Raw genomic sequence first — 22278 nt, forward strand, 5'->3', positions numbered from 1 at the left:
GAGAAATCAGGTGAGGACTGGGGTTTATTGAATGCATCCACTGAGAAGTTGTGATTTAGATTTAGGATATGGAGAAGTGGCTGCCCTGATGAACAGACTCTGAAGGTTCTGCTGATCCCTGGAATCTCACTAAGGACAGACATTCTGACTCCTCAGCGTTAAGAATGTGAGTTGGTTTGAATTCAATCTTTACAGCAAGCTTGAGCCTTTTCTAGAAGGCAGTTTGTTTCCAAAGCTGTGCTATCCAAACACCCTTTGCAAAGCTCTGCTGTCCAAGTACCAGAGAGACATCATGCACCAAAACTGTCTTTCATGTCAAGGGCATTCCGTCCTAAGTAATTCACCAAAAAGAATTTTGGGAAGAGGTCTTGTACTAATCCTTAAAACACAGCAGATACTGCAAGAGGGTCTCTCTATAGGAGTATTTTAGTCCTATGGACTACCCACAGGCCAAGGAACAAAGAAAGAAGAGTTTTGTCCTTGCTGGGACAACAGGTGACTAACAAGTACACACTTTACTATAAACTGTTTGCTATCTATGAAACAGGCAGTGAAATGTGCTGTCTATGGATCCAATGGACTGTATTAACTGTTTTCAAATCCAGCCTTACTCAAGAACTGAAGCTCCTCTCATGTTAGTTCTTGGGGGTTCTTCCTCCTGATATTTATATGTATAGGTCAGGAATGAAGGACCCTGTTTGCAGTTCAAAAGAGGAATCATCAAAAAAAATTTCTTCAGCATTTTTCGAAACGACCAGTCATTTAACCATCTGCAGTAACAAACAGCATTCAAAAACAGCATTCTTAGTTCTGGAGATGTTGCATATTTGAAAATGAACAAAGTAACTACTCTGGTCCCAAAACCTCTCCTTTAACAAGTATTTCACCCAATTTGATTCATGGCCATTGCCAACCTGACCACAGCACCAGCCAAATCCCACATAATGACCTCATATTTCTGAACAGACTGAACTGTTCTAGTGAAAGAGTCTTAAGACTGCAGGGCAACAGTGTCAATGTGTGCATGTGGACAGATGGGGATTCCTGAAGCAAATCTGCAGCTGATGGAGCAAGTTTTCATTCTGACAGCAACTAGCCAGTCTTAAGAGGGTTCTTGCTCTTTCTTGTTAGAGATTTTCATGTTTTATGATCAGGAAAATTGTCTTGCAAGAAAGATCAGGAGGTTAATCTTAACCCACACAAATGCAGTGACTAGGTTTATTTCACAACTTCACGAGGAACCACAACACAACAAACATAGTGCAAATTGTGACATAAGGGAAGAATAAGCTTTCAAAATCTTCACTTTTGAAAGAGACATAGGCTCCAATCACACCCAGATAATCCTGTCAATGGCAATAAGCACAGTTTCTTGAACATGTTCAGCTCCTTAGGTATAAATCAGTATTTTCTGCATGCACTGAATACTACTGGATAGCTGCTGTGATGAATTCATAAATAAAAAATTGTTGTGTCCAAGTCAGCGGACTTTTTTTGTCTACTCTTATCCAAAATATACAATCTTGTGCATTTCCACTTCATTTTTCTGACCGTCATACACTACAGAGAGTGTGCTTGCTACAAGTAATTTATAAAACAACCATGTTGTATTTTGAAGGAAATGAACAACAATTTTTAAATCTAAACAAATACATGTCTAATTTTTAAGCACCATGATTAAGATGCAGGGAAAATATTTTGTCTCTACATTTTCACTCACCTGTGTTGTAGGGCACTGTAGGTTTATTAACACTACGGGGCTGGCACATTTCAGGATGTTGAAGTAAAACAAAATGGTCTTGTTCCTATGGAAATGGATATAAGATAATAATCACCATAAATATAGGTGCTTATACATCCTACCATTCCATAATTTGTTGTATACATTGATATTTAAGTTTTATTACTGTGAACATTCATATTGCAAATACAAGACAAAAAAAATCCCAAGCAGACCTTGAATGTTTTACATCAAGACATCTATGAAACCAGAAGTAGTTGCTCTAAAGAATGATAATTTTGACATGTTTTTATCTGCAGCATGATTTTAAGCTGAAACAATCTGTGTAGCTGTAGTCCTGCCTTGAGAGGCTGAGGTTTGTAGAATAACCCTGCAAAAACATCATAGTCTCTGCACCACCAACATCCTGCATATGAAGTGCATGCAAACTCACCATCAGCAAATGCTTCACTGTAAAAGCGGCCTAATTTTTGTTGATCAGAAGGTGGCACCAAAACCAATCAGAAACTTTTTATGGTTGGAAACCAAAAGCAGTTGTCCAGAAAACAGAATATAACATCATCTACTAATAACACTGACAAGATCCCCCTTGATATAAATAAGGGTCAGTCTGTCAGTCCTGCATATTTGACATCTACTGGAACTTGGAGCCTTGTGGCAGCTGTCACTTAAGTCTGGATTTGTTGGAAGCTTAGGACCCCAAGATCTCTTGATTTTAAGACTTGGGTTTTGAAGACAGCAAAATGTCATGTTAGACTTCGCTACATCAGAAAATTATCAGATAGCTCTAGTGAAGATAATATGGCAGTAGACCTGCCCTTTTTAAACAAAACTTCAAAGCCAGTTAGTCTGGGTTATGCAGTGCCCCTGCATATGCACCCCAAGAAACGGTGCATATGCTCCCCTATGGACTATGAAGGGCCACCAAGTTGATCAGAGAGATGGAGCACTTCTTCCATGAGGAAGGGCTGAGAGAACTGGGATTCTTCAGCCTGGAGAAGAGAAGGCTTCAGGGGTGTCCTAACTGTGGCTTTCCCTGAAGGGAGCCTACAAAACATTTAACCTGAAAGGACTCTATAAAAAATATGGAGTTGCTACTTACAAAGGCCTGGAGAGATGGGGCAACAGGGGATGCTTCCCACTGACAGAGAGTAGGTTCATATAGAATATTGGGAAGAAATTATTGGCTGTGAGGGTAGTGAGGCCGTGACACAGGTTGCCCAGAGAAGCTGTGGCTGCCCCATCCCTGGAAGTGTTCAAGGACAGGCTGAACAGGGCAACCTGGTCTAGTGGAAGGTGTCCCTGGCTGCGGAATGAGGGTTGGAATGAGCTTTGAAGTCCCTTCCAACTCAGGCTATTCTATGCTTCTGTGATGTGCAGGAGACTCCACAAAGCAGTGTTTGAGCCCCCACTGACCTTCACCATGGCACTGCAGCACAGTGGGAGCTCTGTCTTGTGAGCAGAATGGCAATATTAACAATGAAGAGTGCTTGGGCTAACAAGGCTGCCCCTCTTCTATCTGTCCTGGTTCAACATCAGTCCTGCTTCTACATCTCATTGTATCCCCCAGACTGGGACACATCTTCTGTTTTCCCACCAGCATGTGACTCCCACCAATTGCTAAACAGGGCTATACCATCAAAGACACTATTTAGCACCACTGCACATTCAAACTCCATTTAAAACTGGGATCAACTCAACTGCCTGACATTTTTTACAATGTTAACTTGTTTTCACTGAGGTACATTCATTCTGCTATGCACTGTTTAAGAAAAGACACATTCTGGCAAAACTAATTCACCACCACTAGTTGCTCTTTCTTTGAATTAGTAGAATACAATTTTGGACTGAAATACCATCATTCTTCAATAGTTTCTTGATAGTATTTATGATCTGTGAGCTGCTCAAAACCATTAATTAATTCTTTTTTTTTTTTTCTTAGCCCACTTGCTGGTATTGACAACAGAAAAGAAAGTTTAAATATATACATAACACATGAAAACACACATTGAGAATTAGATCTGTATTCTGTATAATGAAACTGTGTTGTATTCCATTAGTACATTATGCTCTGTAGAATGCAAAACGAGTTCAGAGATTACACGTCAACTAATGGATAGATTACAGGAAGACATGAAGAGGTCTAACAGAAGAATTTCATGATGATACAAAAATAATTCATTTGACTGCATGGCATTCTATGGAGTTCAAATGGGTTTTTGCACAAGCCGTGAATGTTGGCTTTGTTTCTAACTTGCCTTTTCTACTCCTCACTGAGATTACTGAAAATACTTGTTACAAGGACAAGATTCAAAACACAAAGATTGTGATTACTTTCCAAGAAAAATGTCTCAGACTAAACCCTTGGAGACTTCAGAATACCACAGCTCTGGCTGAGTCTTTCACACTGCTTACTTTCAGGAGATCTGAAAAACAGTGGTATTGACAAAAGCTTCACAAGCACATCCTCAGCCCCATTCCGGGGACTAGAGGGACTCTTTCAGAGGAGTATCTTGGCCTACTGCCATAAACACACTTGCTTTTCTGGTAGGTTGTATTATGTGTATTATTTATATCTTTATAAGAATCTCCTCAATGTACCAAATAAATGCCAAAATGCAGTCTCAGTAGCTGTATTGTTTGCCAGCAATCCTATATAGGGAGGGTCACTTGCAAATACAAACCGAAAATCACAGTGTAAGAAATAACTAAAGGGAAGACTCAAGTAACATACAGAAAGATGGAATGGGAGTGAATGGTAAGAATCAGAGAGAAACACCTGGCTCCACATCACACAGGATATTGAAGCTGTGTGTCTGAGACTCCCAAAGTCATTTGTCCTCTACTTCCTACTGGTGACAGAGGGGACAAGGACAAGTTGCCAGCATGGTAGGGAGCATAGAAATGTTGCAGTGAGGGGAACACACACGCCACTACAACTTTTTCCTCCTTGCTTTTCCTCTTCAGGAAGTTTGACTCTCCAACAATTGCTATGAAGAATAGTCTTGAGTGTGGAACAGGTTTTCTTTCACTAGCCTGTTTCCCCTGTAAAAAAAACTTGAGGATATATAGGCCTAGCTCTATTTCTGTTCTAGTCTCTATTTCCTGCTCCTCCCCTTCTGAACTGCTCTTTGGACAGTGGCTTGCAAATTTTTTTCCACAGAAAACTAAATGGAGAAAGAAAGAAGCAGCAAAGGATTGTTATCAAACACTAGCATAGCATCCAGCTTCTTGACAGTGACAAGGGCATAAGGCATGCCTAAAACTTACCTTTTGAAAGGAAGATGGTGGGTGAAGAAGCAAACCTTTTTAAAATTCTGTTTCATAAACCATTTAGATTTTTAAAGAAAACATAGATGCAACACCTTTCTTCCCTATTTTTATGTGTAATTACTCTGTTGGTATCAACTAACTAATTTAACTCTTACAATTCAAAATCTAAAACAACAAAAACAGAGACAAGTAAATAGAGCCATTTAGTTCTATTTTCCTCCTGTTTTCCAAGGAGGATGTAGTTACGGCTGCTCATCTCCCAGACTACTCAGTCTCTATTGGCACAGGAAAAAAAACAAGAGCCTTTCACTACAGACTTTTATGTTATTTGGTGCATATTGACAAAAACTATAGACCAGGCTAAAATGCCTTAATACTTCTTTTATCCCAAGGTGGATGAAGAATTACACAACAGGTTATGAATTACCCAAACTTTGGCAGTTAGAAGCTGTGCCAGCTAGTCACCTTCTATGCAACTGCTGACACAATCTTTAAGTTATATTGATACCTTACAAAAAATATTCTCTAAATGACACAAACAACTGCCTTACAGTAATAATTTGGATCTGGATTTGCACTGGGAAACTAATACATTTCTGAGCTTTATTTGGAATAAATACAGAAAGAGTGTCACTGTCTATTTGACAGAGACTTGAAACCTCACATCTTTTTCACAGTGCACGACTAATAAAGGCATGTGAATGGATTTAGTACTCACTCATTGAGGGTATCTCTCTGACCACAGAACTGCCCATAGCTGTCAGTTGGATAAATCACTTTCCTGGGGTCCCCGTGCACCCAAGCTGCAAAATACACAATACCTCTTAAGATACTAGTCAACTGCTCATAGTTAATGATTAAAATTAGCTAGTATGAAAATGTATCACTTGTAAAGTACCATTTTACACTTTGTAGATCAACACTGAAGAGTACTGATTAGTAGATTTCCTAATGAAATATGAGAATGCAAAGCACAGTAAGTTCTACTAAGATATGGATTAAACTGTAAGAAAGCAATCCAATGCTCCAAGTCCCTTCCAGCCTGACCTTGAACACTTCCAGAGATGGGGCAGCCACAGCTTCTCTGGGCAACCAGGGCCAGGACCTCACCACACTCACAGGGAAAAATTTCTTCCTAATCTCTAACCTAACTCTGCCTTCTGTTAGTTTACAAGCGATTTCTCTGTGCCCTGTCACTCCTGTCCTTGCGCAAAGTCCCTCTCCAGCTCTCTTGGAGACCATTTAGGCACTGGAAGGAGCTCTAAGATCTCTCAGAACCTTCCCTTCTCCACACTGAACAACCCCAACTTGTCAGCCTGCCTCCACAGCAGAGGAATTCCAGTCCTCAGAGCACTCCTCCTCTGAACTCACTCCACTATGTCAATGTCCTTCCTGTGCTGGGGGCCCAGAGCCAGATGCAGGAGTGCAGATGGGGTCTGACAAGAGCGGCACAATCCCCTCCTTTGACCTGCTGACCACACTTCTTTCAACACAGCCCAGGATACATTTGGCTTTCTGGGCTGCAAGTGTACATGGCTGGCTCATGCCCAAACCTTATCAATCCGCATTGACAATTCCTTCTCCTCAGGGCTCCTCTCAACCCAAATTGTTTTTCTCTAGCTTCCGCTACCTGAAATTTTCCATCACAGTTACTTTGTTATTGCAAACTTTCCAAACCGTGTCATTTTTTTTAAACACACCTAATTTTGAGTGGGGTTTTTTATCAGTAAACACATGGCTTTGAACTTCTCCCTAATTACCTGCACAAAAGCAGCTCTTCAGAGAAAGACCTTGGGGCCCTGGGGGACAACAAGCTTTCTCTGAGCCAGCAGTTAAACCTCAGGGCCAAGAGGGTGATGGGATCCTGCCGTGCTTCAGGAAGAGCATTTCCAGCAGGTCAGGGAGGGATCTCTGCTCTGCCTCTCTGCATAATCCTGTGAAGCATCTCTGGAGTGCTTGCTCTGGGCTCATCGGGACAAGGGGAACGTGGAGCTCCTGCAGCGGGGTCAGAGGAGGCCGCAGAGCTGAGCGAGGGCCTGGAGCATCTCTATGCCCAGGAAAGGCTGAGGGATCTGGGGCTGTTCAGCCTAGAGAGAAGCCCCAGCTGAGAGGGCCCTCAGCCCTGTCTGTCAGCATCTGCAGGGCAGGGGCAGAGCATGAACCCGGCCCTGCTCCGGGACCCAGCCATGGCACCAGGGAAACGGGCAGGGACTGAGCCCAGGAAGTTCCATCTGAAGATGAGGAAGAACTTCTTCCCTGTGCAGTGACTGTGCACTTGAACAGATTGCCCAAACAGGGTGTGGAGTCTCCTTCACAGGGGATATTCCAGAACCATCTGGACACAATCCTGCTCCATACACTCTGAGATGACCCTTCTGAGCGAGGATGTTGGACCAGATGACCCACTGTGGTCCCTTACAGCCTCACCCAGTCTATGTTTCTGTGAATTACAATAGATACTGAAAGTTAATTCATTACTTGCTTCTGTGAAAGGCATCACTTATTGATTGGAAAGCTTTGCACTAATATTAGCAAAAGGGACATTTCAATAAAAATTCCAACATTCACAAAGCTGCTTCCCATCTATATGAAAAGGCATTACTATACCTCTATTTACTTACCCACAACTCCTAATGCAATGTAACCCAGAATGACAACTATGAAGATCACACAGCAAATAATATCTGTGCAGTGCCTAGGGGCAAGAAACACTTTTTAAAAATAAGGTCTTTAATATGACCCTTCAAAACCACTGATTGTCATATGGTATTTTAACATCTGAGTAAAATATCTACATGAGCACTTTGCAGAAATTTTAGTCACAAACTCACGTTTGAGGTGTAAAGTCCTGCTTTTGCAGCAAGACCAGCAAATAAACGTGTATGCTTTTTTTGCTGCAGACAACGGAACATATTGAAGAACAGATGTTGAAACAAGTAATACCTTACAACACTGAACCCATGAGATCACTTACCATACAAGTAATGATATAAGTGGCAAGACATAGTACAGGATATCTGCCTCAGAATTCATTTTTAGAATCTGCCATTCTTTCTGTTTTCCAATCCATGTTTCCTCTTACACAGAAACATTTTTAACACAAAAGAGATAAAGGGAACAGATTTTTTAAACAACTGGAGAACTTGAAATGTGTTTCCAAGTGTGGACACTTCTTTAGAGAGTAACAGCTCTATAATCTCACTGAAATAAACTTTTGGTGCGGTCGAGATGGTACAGGATCCAGGGTCAATATGATAGTAACCTAAGATAGGACAACTGCTCAGAATTAAAGATGCAATGCTAAAACAATGCTTCTTATTTCCCCATCCTCCATTCAGAAGCAGTTCTGACACCACTCAAGCTTGGCTTGATACACTGGCAATAACATAAAGATACTTCACAAATTAGGACGAACTCCCTAAACAAGTATTTCTATTTATTTCTAAAATTATTAGCTTTCAGAGAGGAAGAAGTACATCCTGCGTAGACAAGGATAGCGTGTTTGTGTTCAAATGATAGTATGACAAGTCTGTAGTGTGCTTCTCTGTCATAAATTTTCTCCTGAGAATGGTAAAACTGAAGTAACTTGTGGTTCTCTAATTTGTTCTTCTCAGTAACAGCACTAAATGCTGGTTTAGAACTTAGCTCTCTACATCTAGAAAAACACTGAAAAATTGCCCATGATTAAAAGTTGGACTTGATGATCTGGGAGGTATTTTTCAACCTTAATGATTCCGTGATTTCCTTAGATGCTTTCTGAGCAATTTCACTCTGCTTGTAAACTAATGAACCTTCTAAGTGGTGACATGCTTTCATGTGCATTTCATAAAACTAAGTGAAGTCAAGCCAGATTGTTCTGTTAGGTGGCTCTGTCACAAAGAGGTGTATCAGAACTACTACACATGTTAGACAGCAGATACTAGCCAGTGCAAGGCACACAGACTTGGCATTCAAACTAAAACAACTTAAGAGCACACAGCTTAATACTCCCTAGTAATCATCCATCCTCAAGGGTAGTAAAGATGGTGGTCTGGATTTAGAAGACTTGCAGAATCAAATTCACAAGTTTTGCTAAAAAAATTTTTAACTCCTGTTCACCAAAAGAATTTAATGGAGTGGGTTATGATATTTACCTGTTATGAATAGGTCCTCTGAACTTCGGGTCAAATTTTCTTGGTTCACCTGCATTTAAAATAAAACAGTATAAAAGCATGTCCTTATTTAAAATAAAATCTGTCCAGAAGGGGATGTTAACACCAGCCTTTGAAGAGCATCTTCCATATATTAATATTTAATCATTTTTCTTAAAATCATTTCATATGGGCAATACCAGTAATTCACCAATAAAATTACCTAGGTTTTGTATATGAGATTAAAGCTTTTTTTCTTCCAACTTAAAAATATTGAGGGCCTCACATTCACCATGTAGTAAGTTACCTTTAATGTACATCCTATCACTATGCCTATGCACAGGCTCACAATGTATTTGAGAGACAAGGATTATGCCTCCCAGTCACATGCTAAGTGTGTCTGACAGCAAGTAAATGAACCCACCTCTCTGCAGTTACAGGCTAAGAGCTTCTGATTTTCCTCCAGAATCACAGAATGTTAAAGGGTTACAAGAAACCTTAGATATAATCTAGTCCCAACACCTCCTGCCATGGGCAGGGACACCTCCTCCTAGACCAGGTCGCTCAGAGCCCCATCCAACCTGCCCTTGAACACAGCAAGGGTTGGGGCATCCACAGTGTCCATGGGCAATCTGTTTTTCATGTGGCTATCCTGCTTAGCACAGTTCCAACTGATTCACTCAACACATTAAAAAACCCCTGTATTAAAAACCCAGCAAATACTAACCCACCAACCGGTGCTTCTCATGGGGACCTGAATAAGAGAAATTAAAGTACGATCTCACTTGGTAAAGAGTAATAAATAATTACAGTCAAATCAAAATTTTCAAGATTGGGTTACTGTATGAAGAGAAACAAGCAGCTTTTCATTCAGCAGACCAGAATTTGGATTTTTCCTTTTGAAGCTAGCTATTCAGCTTTAAGGGACTTTTTCCTTACAAAGTTCAGTGATTGTGAAGATTTAGTGAACAAAATTCTATGCAATGAAAAATTACTCCTTCATTCAACTGTCAAAGCTACAACACAAATTACTGCTTCAGAGTGCTTTTTCACTGCTTTCTTAAGGATTTCCTCATCTGAATATCCCTGGTATTACACGGTGCTACCAGCCTAAATTTCCTCCCCAGGGCCCCAAAGAAAAATACTTATTTTTGTCAATTAGAGGACAAGTCAGCAATTTCTCAAAAGCAGAATTTGCTTATTAACTACATGTCAGACTTTGTTCTTGGTTTGTATCAGAAAAACCTTATCAAAACACACACACACAGCAGTACAATAAACACAGCAGTTAATAAAATCCTATTTGTCCTTCATCTGAGGTACTCAGATCCACCTTAGCAAGCTCCTGCAACAAAAATATCTTAATACAGAAGAGACCAAAAAAATTAAAACTTTAGAAAAGTGATGTATGACAGCAATGCTGGGGAGTGGAATAAGCTATGCTGTGATGCATGGTCAGGAAAGCAAAAGTACCATACACAATACCTAATGTTGGGCAAACACCTGTATATTGAATGAACAATTTTGAACAGAAATTCCTACAAAACAAATATTTCTACTACAAAATAATTCACCACCAGAACAAAACCATATGTAACATCACACCCCACAGACAGATTCTGGCTTTAAGGCACACTGAAGCTGAACTTCTGTTCTTTGCTCTTACAGGATCTGTTGAGCACATAAGAACAGCCACACCAGATCACACAAAAAAATCCACCGAATCCACACCCTGAATGTTATAAGGGGCCATATCTGAGGAGGAATGCAACACCAAGGCAAACACTGTAGTACTTCCCCAACACTGATATCACAGAGACTTCCACCTGCATTTTTCTTAACTAAAAGTACTGACTTTGCATTTAATAGCTCTGAGTGAATTTCTTTTTCATTCATTGAAAAATTGAGATTCAAGGAATCTCTATTTACCTTGCATATACTTTAACAATCTGCAATGCTCTACATCACAGAGTACTACAAGTCAATCAAACATTGAAGTACTACCTCCTTTTATCTGTTTTAAGCTTGCAATCAATCAGTTTATTACTGTACTGTGTAACATGGCAGCATGTTATGCTAACAAAAATGTTACAAATTATTATACTCAAATGTCCTGGTCTGCTCAAATGTTTCTTGGACATAAGCCATTTCATAGTTTTGGTCATGCTTATATTCCTTTTCTTACCCTTTACAGCGCTACTACAGACCACTAGAAAAGGAGGAGCCAGAATGGCACAGGATATTCACCACGAACATTGGACGTGATTTATATAATCCCATAATGACTCTTTCTATCTGACTTCAGTCCAGTCCTAACAATTCTAACAGTCTACTTGCTTTTATGGGCAAACATTTTATTGAGTCACCCATTAAGGCTCCAAGTTCTCACTCTTGAATTTTAGTAGTTAGCTCAATCCCAGTACTGGAGGAGCCTAATCTCCAAAGTTATTCAATGTTCTCCTTAAAAATTAGAACAATTAAGTAGAATGAACATTTTGAAACTGTGCAGGTGACAAGTGTTAAAATACTTCTGGAGACAGAGGTATTTATCAAAAAGGATTTTTATAAACAACACTTCAAAGTGAATTTTGTAAAGTAACAAAAGTTGTAAAGGCAAACTCTATCCAGGAATCCATAAGGAACAACTGATTTCAAAAACACTGTTGAGAAGATTCCTAAAGCATTACAGCACACTACAAAGAGAGAATGAGTCAGTCAAGCAATGTCTGCAAAAAAAGCAACACACTTTCAAGATGTACGAACATGATTGAAAAAGTCACTATTCCTTGTGCTTGGGGGCATGTGAGGCCTCAAACGAATAACTATTTCTAGATCATGGCACTGATCTAGAAATAGTCATTTCTATTCTAGATATAGAATAGAAATATTCTAGATATACAGTATCTTCTTGTATATTCAGAAGATACAAACAAATTTGTAGAGAGAGTAGTGGAACTTATTAGAAAGAAGATACTAGGAGGTTTACAGAAAGCAGTAAATGAATGCAACTTCAATGCCTGTGATTAAGCAAAGGAGCACAAAATAACAGTCTTCAATCACCATGCAAAATTTACAATGATCAGTAGTTCTGTTTCCTCTACCAGTTAGATAAGCTAGCCTCAGTTGCAGCAAGGATGGTTTAGATTAGGCATTAGGAAAATTTTCAGGACACAATCATATACTGAATCACACACTGGAATTTTCATCACACTAAGTTTTTAAGAAAGGATTATAGAAATATCACTTGAAAACAGGAAAATGTAACATCTCAGCACACAGAGAACCAAATGGATCTAATAAATAAGAGAATAAAAACAAAGCACTACAGGAAGGGAGATCTAATTCAAATGGAGACTCTCATCTCCAACAAGCCAGAAGACAGATGCTGAGAAATAGAAGTAACAGCCACTAACAGCTGTAAAATTATTGCAATACTGCAAGTTCCTTCCAAGAACTGTTCCTCACACCAGCAGTCTCTATGCTTATGGTGGCACAGTGTTGGGCAACACGGCTCAAACCACCTCCTCTGTCACTGAGCTCTTGGTATAAATTCATTACAGAATATGGTAAGAAACAGTAACAACGTTCTAAGTTCAAAATACACTTAAATTCACTGTCAGAATTAGTCTGGATCCCTGGAACACTTGTTACAGCTGATCATAACTGTGATCAGTTTCATGGAACAGAAAAAAAAGAAAAATGCCATTTGTTTAATCTAAGTTTTCTAGCTTAATTCTAAATTAATTCAAATTCTCTACTTTATTACTAATATTCTTTAAAAATTCAGAATATGTTTTGGGGGGGGTGAGGTGGGAATTATTTATGTTTCTAGTATCTACATTGCTTCTGGTAAAAGCAAACCACCTCCCCAGCTATAAAAGCCCAAATATATTTAGAAAGCAAATTCCAAGTTTTAGGAGTTTGGTAGGCATAAGGAAGAAAGAAGAGGTGAGGGGAGACTTACACCTTTCGCTAAGATTAAAAACTGGGATTATATTTTTTCTTTGCAGATGAGACAGATCTATTTTACAGGCTGCCTTATAATACGAAACTTGTGTATGTTGAAGTAAAATACCATTACCAGAAATAACTGACAAGGTATTTACAAATTCTGACTCCAAATAGCATATTAAGTTAATTGTTACACTTTATCACTGTAATAATTTTAAAGAGCAACTCTAAATTACTTACCTAAAGTAAAAATCGACAATATACACACGTAAAACTTACCTTTGATGTACAATTTAAATAAACTAGCAAATGACATGTGTGAAAAAATTAAAATATTGCTACTAATTGAAGAAGTTACAGGAAACCATTTGAATCTGCATTCAAGCCCATTTAAGTCCATTGAAATTACACAGTTGAAATATGTAAGATTTAGATCAGGTGTTTTGAATTGTTCTAAGAAAGCAAGTAAATTACCATGTTTTCCATAGTAGTTTTCTTCATCTCTGTCCATGTTACTGTACCTGGATCAGTTGAGTAAGCTGTCTGTATGAGATACCAACTGTGTACTTCTGTGTTGCTAGCTAGCACACTTAACCCAGCAAGCAGAGATACACAAAAATACTATTTAAATAGATTTAAAAATAAAGGTGATTGTCAAGGACTTCTCCAACTAGCACAGAAATTCACAAAGTAGGCAGGCCTTTCTCTGAATAGTTATCACTCAGTGCCTTGTCAACCTACCCAAGCCAGTCAGTACAAAGAGGAATGACTCTTATCAGCTTGTACTAACCTACACTGCACACGCAGAAAGGGAAACACCTGCACTTTCCTGCAAATGGAAGTGAATATAACCCCAAAAAAATCCTGATGATTTGCTAACTGAAAATAAGGTAAAACACTCTTGGCTACATTTCTGTAGCCTGTGCTACTGTGACAGTAAATAGTCTTTACATGCAACAGATGGCCACATCTTTCTTCCTCTATACATATGACTAGCACTCCAAAGCTCAAGTCATATAAGTCTAAAATGTAAACTGTCTTTTGTATACTGCATTTCCAGTCTTGTCAAGTGGAAATCTATCTGTAGAAGTAGTCATAATTTACTAAATTATTTCTTACTAGTATGTACTTTTTGTATTTCTGCACAGCACAAAAGTGCAGAACAGAAGAGGTAACGCTAGAAGGTCTCAGCATTGTTACTTTGATACTGTAATGTTTTAATAGTGAAACGAAGTACAAGGCATTGTACTCAGTGTGTGAATCAGAAAGCCTGAGGCAATCTCTCCTTTGAAGCCACAAAGGAACAGAATCTATATGTGGTGATCCTGACCAGAATGAAATTTCCATTCTCTGTGGAATATGATTAAAACACCAATTGTAGAATTTTGCAATGAAAAATGTGTACGCTTGCATATGCACTCCTGTGATACTGTACAAGACACGGCTCAACTGCAAGCTGGAACGACAAAAACAACACTTTTAAGTCAGCCCTGTCACTGCATAGTACGCAATGACAAAGAAGAATAATCTCATATGATGTTTAACCAATGATGCCTGTGATATGAAGTCAAAGCCCATTTTGTTATTAGAGAACTTAGCGGCAATGTTCTAATGTTTACCAAATCAGAAATTTAGTATAACCAGTATCAGGCAACCAAACATTGAAAATGTAGACTAATCTCCTGCAAAATATTAACTGTTGACTGAACCCTGGTACTTAACTACCTCCCAAGACCTCCTGTCATTCTTAGGCATATAGGAAAAAAAAAAGAAATGCATGAGGCCAAATGACTGATTTTACTGTGCTTCCATTCAAGTTTGCGCCTCTGTGAAAGGCTGCTTCTCGAAATCTCAATATAGTAAAGGAACAGAAGGCACTGAACAGACAGTGCTAAGCAAAAATGCACACTAACTAACATGCATCTGGTCAGCAATATATTACTCAACTTCAATAAACTGCTATTTCTGGTTTGATAACTATTAATTTCTTCAGGTCTCTTCCTGGTGTTTGGTCAACAATTACACATGGCAGTGACTAGAATTGGTACAGCTTCTTAAGAAAATAGTGTTTTTATTACCAAGTCGTTGGATCTGCATGCATAGGCACTGCTCCCCTCTACTGGAGCACATCAGTCAGTTCAAGTAATTCAAAATATTGCTAGAAAAGGCCTCAGCAATAGTAAGGCCTCCGCATACTCAAGCTGCTAATTGAATGTTCAAAGGTGCAAGTGCACAAGACAACAAATTAGGCTGCTACCAAATGCACGGGGTGTAGCAGGATTGAAAGAAGTTCATCCCAGTTATGTTTCTCTAAAAAAATCACATTAAGATTTTGATTCTTCTGATGTGTTCTCAGGAGGATAATAAATCCCAACACAAGTTCCTGCAAAACTGATCTATCCCTTTCAGAGGCAGAAACTTCTTGAACATATATAAAAGCCTAAAATTTTCAAAGTTTACAGTCTTAATTTTGCAAAGAATCCAAATAAATATTTGAAATGTACTGCTGTTTAGTGGTAGTCAATTTAATTATACTTAGAAGATTTTTTAAGGCAAACTTAAGATTTTAAGCCCCATGAATATTCCTTATGCAGACACAGCCTAATAATCCTAGTAATGTAAAATAATGCATTATTACTCTATGATACATGTGTTGAAGCATCCTAATAAGTCAAAAGATTGACATTAACACAAAAACATCTGTTTCAGTAAGTCTTGAACCTGGTTTACTAGCATGCTGGGGCTTTTTTCCTCTTTGAAAGAAAGATTCAGGTATAACATCATGTGTTGCATATAGGAAAGACCTTATAAAATAAGGGCCTTGTTGCCTTTGTAAAATCATGGCTCAGGCCTGCTACTTCAGTTAAGAAAAAAAGGACTATGGGAAAATGACTCAGCTGAATTGGAGGTAGATAATTTATATAACCATTACATGTTCACATCATGGTTTATAGTGGTCGGTTGGATTATGTTTGTTACGTTTGAAAACTATGTAACTGATAATGGGTTAACTGCTTAAAAAGACCTGCTTTTTGCAATTAAGAGACTCTCCTTCGCACCTGCCTGGGGACTGTGCATCGCTTTGCTTCACACCATCATGCACACATAAATTGCAACTATAAGAAAAACACACTTATGATTCCTCTCCTGTGTAATAAATCATCCTAAATGGTAGCTGCCTTTGAAATATCTTTTATGTGCCAGTATAAGTTTCTGGACTGCCATTATGCTACCGATACTGACTCATGACTTGCAAAAAATGGAAGGGTGAAGAGAGGAGTGGTAGATGAGATAAACAAGTCACCTCATCACTTAGCTGTCCTTTTCTTTACAAAGCTGCAAAGACAGAGATCTCAACGTGCAAGTCAGTTTCCACCTGCAGTCCAAATTTCAAAAGTGACTGTTGCTGACTTACAGTGAAGCTGAGGGCATTCAGCACTGCTCACAAACCAAGTGCCATTGCTGCAAGTCTTACCAAAGGATAGAATAAAGGAAGAGGGGGTAAAAACACAACACAGTGAAAGGCAAGAGTTTACGGTTTCAAGCAGACCAAACTACTATGAACTAGTTAGTTTTACCCATCATTCAGATTCCTTTGTTTCCCAAGAAGTCCAGGGCATGTGCACAACATAAAGAGAATTGGCCAGGAATCCTGAGGTCAGTGATTGTTCAGTGGAGAAAGCTGACCGTTTTTCTACTGTGGGTCAAAAACCAAGCACTAATTCAAACTCTAAGAATAAAATTATTATCATTGCAGTCTCCTAATTAGCCAGGTAGCCGAAAAAGTATGATGTCATAGCCTCAAGACAAAGTGAATGACAACACGTCGTACTCCCAGATGACTATCAGTCCAAAGATTGTGCAATAATTTTTCCTGAAGGTGACTGTACAATTAACATGCTGTCCCATGTTCACTTAACATTAGAAAAAACATGACCAGCATGATATAATCTCATGTCAAAGGCCCACATTTAACATTCTCCTAATATTAGTGACAGCACAGGCTATTAGGCTGGTATTGAAACATACCAGTTGTCAAACAATTACCCTCAGAAAGGGGACTGAAAATGTATACCATTAATGTATTACAAGCAAATTATCAATGAACTGCTATTCTACCATGCGATCAAAAACATCAATAGCTAGTGGAACTTTTACAGCTCTCTGAACAACAAACAAAATATTCTCAGCAGTTTGGGTCACACACAGCGCTTCATTACAGTTTCCATTTCAATGTGCTTATTAGCTGTTCCCTCAAATTCTTCTTTGGAGCTGAAATTGTCTGTCCTTTCTTTCCCCAGCTTCCATTTCTTATTCTTGTTCTGTGGCTAATGCAGCAACAAGTTTCATGGAATATCCAAGCAAAGACACAGCTAGCAAAATACTTCTGAAATGGTGTGATGTGTGGGAAGAGTACTTCTCTGCAAACTCAACTATCCTGCAAGACATTTTTTTCAAAGTGAGGTTGGGCCCAGGAGACTGGGTGAACTCTAGAACAAAGCAAGTTCTGTCTGTTAGTTATGTTTGATGCAACTGTTTTGTTAAATATTTCCTTTTCCCCACGCTTTGACATATTAATCCAGTTAGAAAGGGCTCAATCTTGGAACACACTCTCATGCTTTAGCAAAAACAGCACCTAAAATACAGCCTTGACAATGCTTTACCCAGAAAAAGGAGTGTTTTGAAACAATCAGATGCTTTCTACCAAGGACCAGAAAATGCCACTTTTCTGTTTCTAGTTTGCTTTACTCCAGCTGATCTAGAATGACAGATGGCAGTTAATGATATTTTCTCCTAGCAGAGTCTCTAACCCCAAATGGTTTATACCATAACATATCATTGTAACTTTTTCTAGTTATTCTTATGCAGTAAAATGCTGCATGCATATACCGTACCAAGACCTTTTCAATAAATAGTTAAAATAGCCCTTTTATCATCTCAGAGGGAGGGTGTTAACTTCAGCATCTACCACTTATAATCACAACACAGCACTGTTGCAGCTGGGAAAAGAAGTGCAACTATACATGTTTTTTTATATATAAAAACGCCAGGTGGATGAAACAAGAGCTGGATTATTCTGGACTTTGTGTATACCATCTATATGCCACTATTTAATTTGTACAAATGCATTAATTACTTTGGAAGCATGAGAACAGTTCGACTCACAACCTTATGAATAAACTAGTGTCTAATTCACAAAAGCCACGTTGAAACTGCAGTAATCAGAGCCTTGACCGCAATGCATAATTTTGAAGATGCATCTTTCTCTGTATACCAAGGCTTTTTCTAATAGCTGCATATTAAACCAAGAATGGTCAATGGTTGCCTGTATTTGTTTAATGAGTTGGCTTTTTTTTTGAAAGCTAGATATCAAAATCCTAATGCAACATATTAGTGAAATGTCCAGTATAAAATGAACACAGCTATCACGTCTCAAGTTGTTCCATAATTTCAAAATTTGTCAGTCAGTATTAGTGATACAATTTTCAGAAAGCTAAGATAAGGTTCTATCCTTTCTCTCCCCTCCTTCCTGCACAGCCTTTTTAAACATTTAAAAATGCAGCTTGTGTCTTGAAGACAATGAATTGTCAGGAGTCCAAATTTTAAAGACAATTACCTCTGTTTTATTTCCTCTTATGGCTCTTCATGTCTCGGGGACTCTCTGCCTGGTATGCACTATCCTGTTACTGATGTAGTACGGACGTATGACACCTCTACTTCAGCAGGAAGTGCTTTCTGAGCACATTCAGAAACTGGCAAATTCACTTTTACATTTAGGAACCCACTTTTAAGAGGAACTGTATTCCTGCAGGTAAACATAGGAATTTGAACATAATGTTTACACAATTACAGAATGTAATGCATTGAGTTGGTAGGGACCCTCAAGGATCATCAAGTCCAACACTCCACATAGCACCATCCCCAAGAGTCATATCACGTGCCCAAGAGTATTGTCCAAATGCTTCTTGAACTCTGTCAGGCTTGGTGCTGTGAACCTTTTCCTAATAGCCACCCTAAACCTCCCCCAAAATGACTTCAAGTCATTCCTTCAGGTCCTGTCACTGGGTACCAGAGAGAAGAGATCAGTCTCTGCCCCTTCTCTTCCCAGCATGAGGAACTTGTAGACTGCCATGAAATCTCCCCTCACTCTCCTCTTTTCAAGGCTGAACAGACCAAGTGACCCCAGTGGCCCTTCATACAGCTTCCCCTCAAGGCCCTTCACCATCTCTGATGCCCTTCTTTGGATGCTCTCTAAGAGCTTAGTATCTTCCTCATATTGTGGTAACCGAAACACACAAGGCTCAGGGTGAAGCCGGCCGGGTGCGGCGCAGAGCGGTACAATCCTTCCCTTGCTCAGCTGCTGGTGCTGGGCCCCAGGCACAGTCAGCTCCCCTGGCTCCAGAGCACTGCTGACTCGTACTTCAACTTTCTGTCAGCCAGCATCCCAGGATGCTTTTCACAGCACTGCTTTCCAGCATCTTATTCCCCAGTCCGTCTCTACAGCCTGGGTTGCCCATTCCAGGGGTAGAATCTGGCATTTGCCCTTGTCAAACTTCATATGGTTGGTGATTGCACAGTCCTCTAGCTTGTCTTTCTGGTTTTGTTTTTTTTTTTTTTTTTCATTAAACAACAACAAACCCCCCAACACTACTATTACAAAATTAAATGAGTCTGGTACCGAAATCAAATGGAAGGTGTAAAATAAATAAGATAACCTTTTGCTCCAGAACAAGTTATGACTTATTGTTAAGGGTAAAGCAGACTATTAATAGCCTGTCACAATTCATTTTTGGGACTAAGAAAATTTATACCACTAAACCTTTAGCACAAGGTTCAAATTCCACAAAAAGTTTACATCTCCTGGACTCTGACCTTTGATAATTATTATCATTTTCTGTAAGATAGACTCTTGGTCCTACACGATTAATTACTCCAAAATGCAGACAATTCATAGATTTGTCACAGTTTTCCGTTAAGAACTAAAAACAAATAATTTTAAATTGTCTTTTACTTCCTATTGATTTTTATACTAAGAAGTATTTACTAGAAATCAACTATTACAACCTATTTAAAGGTTGTATTTACTAGAAATCAACTATTACAACCTATTTAGAACCTTCCATTTAAAACTTATGTTGCAAATTTAAGATTTCTTTTTGATGCAAATAGAATACTGGAAGTGGCATTACAAATTATGTTTTCCCTTCTATTGAAGTAGAAGCATTTGAATAAGAGCTTTGTAGGTTAGACCAGTTCAAAACCAGAAAAATTAAATGAGAGTATTCTGTAAAAGAAGTATATACATAAAGTTCTGCTTTTAAATATAACATTAAGAAATTACAATTTTTTTTTTTAATTGTAAGCCAGACATACTGATTCACTCAAGACAAACTGCTGCCTCTCACCCTTTGTTTTTCAATAGAATATACAAATATCCACTCCCACAGTCATTTATTCTGAGGGAAAGGGGGCCACAAATTTCTGAAGTATGGTCTTACAAAGTAGCACAAAAATTTTCTCTGGGAAAATTGTTTCTACTATTAAATGCACAGCTTTCAGGAATTCTTAGCCCTATGGTCTATGAGAATCTGGCATGGGAGCTGCACTCAACTGAGATGGCTGATTACTAGAGAAGACAGAAAACCACCCAGAAAATACCCCTATATAGCTTGGAGAATTAGTAAAATTTTAATCAGTTTCTTTAACAAGTCCCTGGATGCCATTATTGTATGACAAGCTGTTGCAACACGTTTTCTGTGGGTGTCACCACCATTCTCCTTGCATTCCATCTCTGAAATAAAACCATTCTTTTGCTTAGAGAGATTGAACAACTGTAAGCAGAGCAAGGCATTTTCTGCCCTAGTTCAGGTCTACGCCTCAGGCACGCCCTTTTGGTGCACGTGTGAGTGAGAGAAGGGCTAACGCCAAGCCCCATGAGCTCTCCGTTCTGCCCCAGGCCTGGGCTCAGCACAGCCACGGGACGTCCTCCGCCAGCCGTCTCTGGAGAAGCTCCGGAGCAGCGCCGCGAGGAGGCCTCAGCCAGGCCTGATCCCCGAGCCGCAGCTCGGCCGGGCCCTCGCCATGCACGGCCCAACAGCTTCGCGCTCCTGCCCGACGCCACGGAGCCGCCCGACCCTACTCAGCCCACGCGGCCTGACTGCTCTGCCCGCAGCACCGGCCCAGCGTCCGCTCTGCCTGCCGGCCTCAGGCTGGAGCAGCCCCGGCCTCGCTCGGACCTGCTGGCCGTGCTGAGCACCGTACAATAGGCCCTGCCGGCCAGCCCGAGCCCGGCACTGGTAGCCCAGCTGCCAAGGCAAACCTTGATCTGGCAGCGGGATGGTTACATAGAGAGTGACTAATTGATTTTTATTAAAGAACAATGTAACACAAGTCCAAGCATATTTAACATCAGTAAAACTTTTTCCCTCAAAAGAATATTCTCCACAACAGCTGAAGGGTTGTTTCACTCAAACATTACTGAATACCAATAGATCATGTCTGCAGAGCAGCGTCTGGTAAATTACCCTACATAAAGCTGCACAATTTAACATATGACATGTTGATATTCAAGGCATTTTCAAAGCTCGAAAATGTCTTATTTTGCCTTTAAAAGGGGCATTCTTTGAAGCAAACACCCACAGTTTCACTGAAAGACCCACTGCCCAAATGCATGACCAACTTTCGCACATGGTTACTAGTACTCAATATGCTATTAGAATACAGAAATAAAACCGTTCAGATGGGGACTTGGTGACTCATAAGTATTTATGTTTATTTAACATTGTACATAAAATGCATTATTATTATGAATGCCTGCCTTTCTGTACAGTCTCTGTACAGCATACTGTCTGGTATAATGAACAAAGCACCAGCTCCTGGTTGTTTCTGAACCATTAGATATGCAGTGACAATTAAGAGTTTGTAAGGCTATGTTAACTAGATGCAGTATTTTAACAGGCAGGCACATTTTCATTTATTTTGCCTTCATTTCTGAAACTTCTGCCACTTACTGTAGGATGTTAACACTGCTCTGTAGTCTTAGCAGTGTTAACAGTGGCTCTGTGTCTGGAACAGTGAACACATTCTCTAAATTATAATACAGGCAGATTCAATTTAATAATATATTTGAGCAAATACAGTTGCTGAGAAAGGGTCAGAAGTAATGCTTTATTCCAAGTTTTT

At 39.4% G+C, this 22278-nt stretch overlaps 1 protein-coding gene across 1 annotated transcript in view; it reads right to left on the minus strand.

Moving 5' to 3' along the window:
• The window catches only part of SLC44A5 (solute carrier family 44 member 5), a 64661-nt gene that overhangs the window by 25135 nt on the left and 17248 nt on the right, over positions 1-22278 (minus strand). The window contains exons 2-5 of the mRNA XM_058808414.1: positions 9148-9196; positions 7636-7709; positions 5733-5817; positions 1721-1805 (exon numbers count right to left, since the gene is read on the minus strand). Coding sequence (XP_058664397.1) covers positions 1721-1805; positions 5733-5817; positions 7636-7709; positions 9148-9196 — 293 coding nt within the window. The remainder of the gene's footprint in view (positions 1-1720; positions 1806-5732; positions 5818-7635; positions 7710-9147; positions 9197-22278) is intronic.

The sequence above is a fragment of the Ammospiza caudacuta genome, chromosome 7, assembly GCF_027887145.1.
Source record: "Ammospiza caudacuta isolate bAmmCau1 chromosome 7, bAmmCau1.pri, whole genome shotgun sequence".
NCBI lineage: Eukaryota > Metazoa > Chordata > Aves > Passeriformes > Passerellidae > Ammospiza > Ammospiza caudacuta.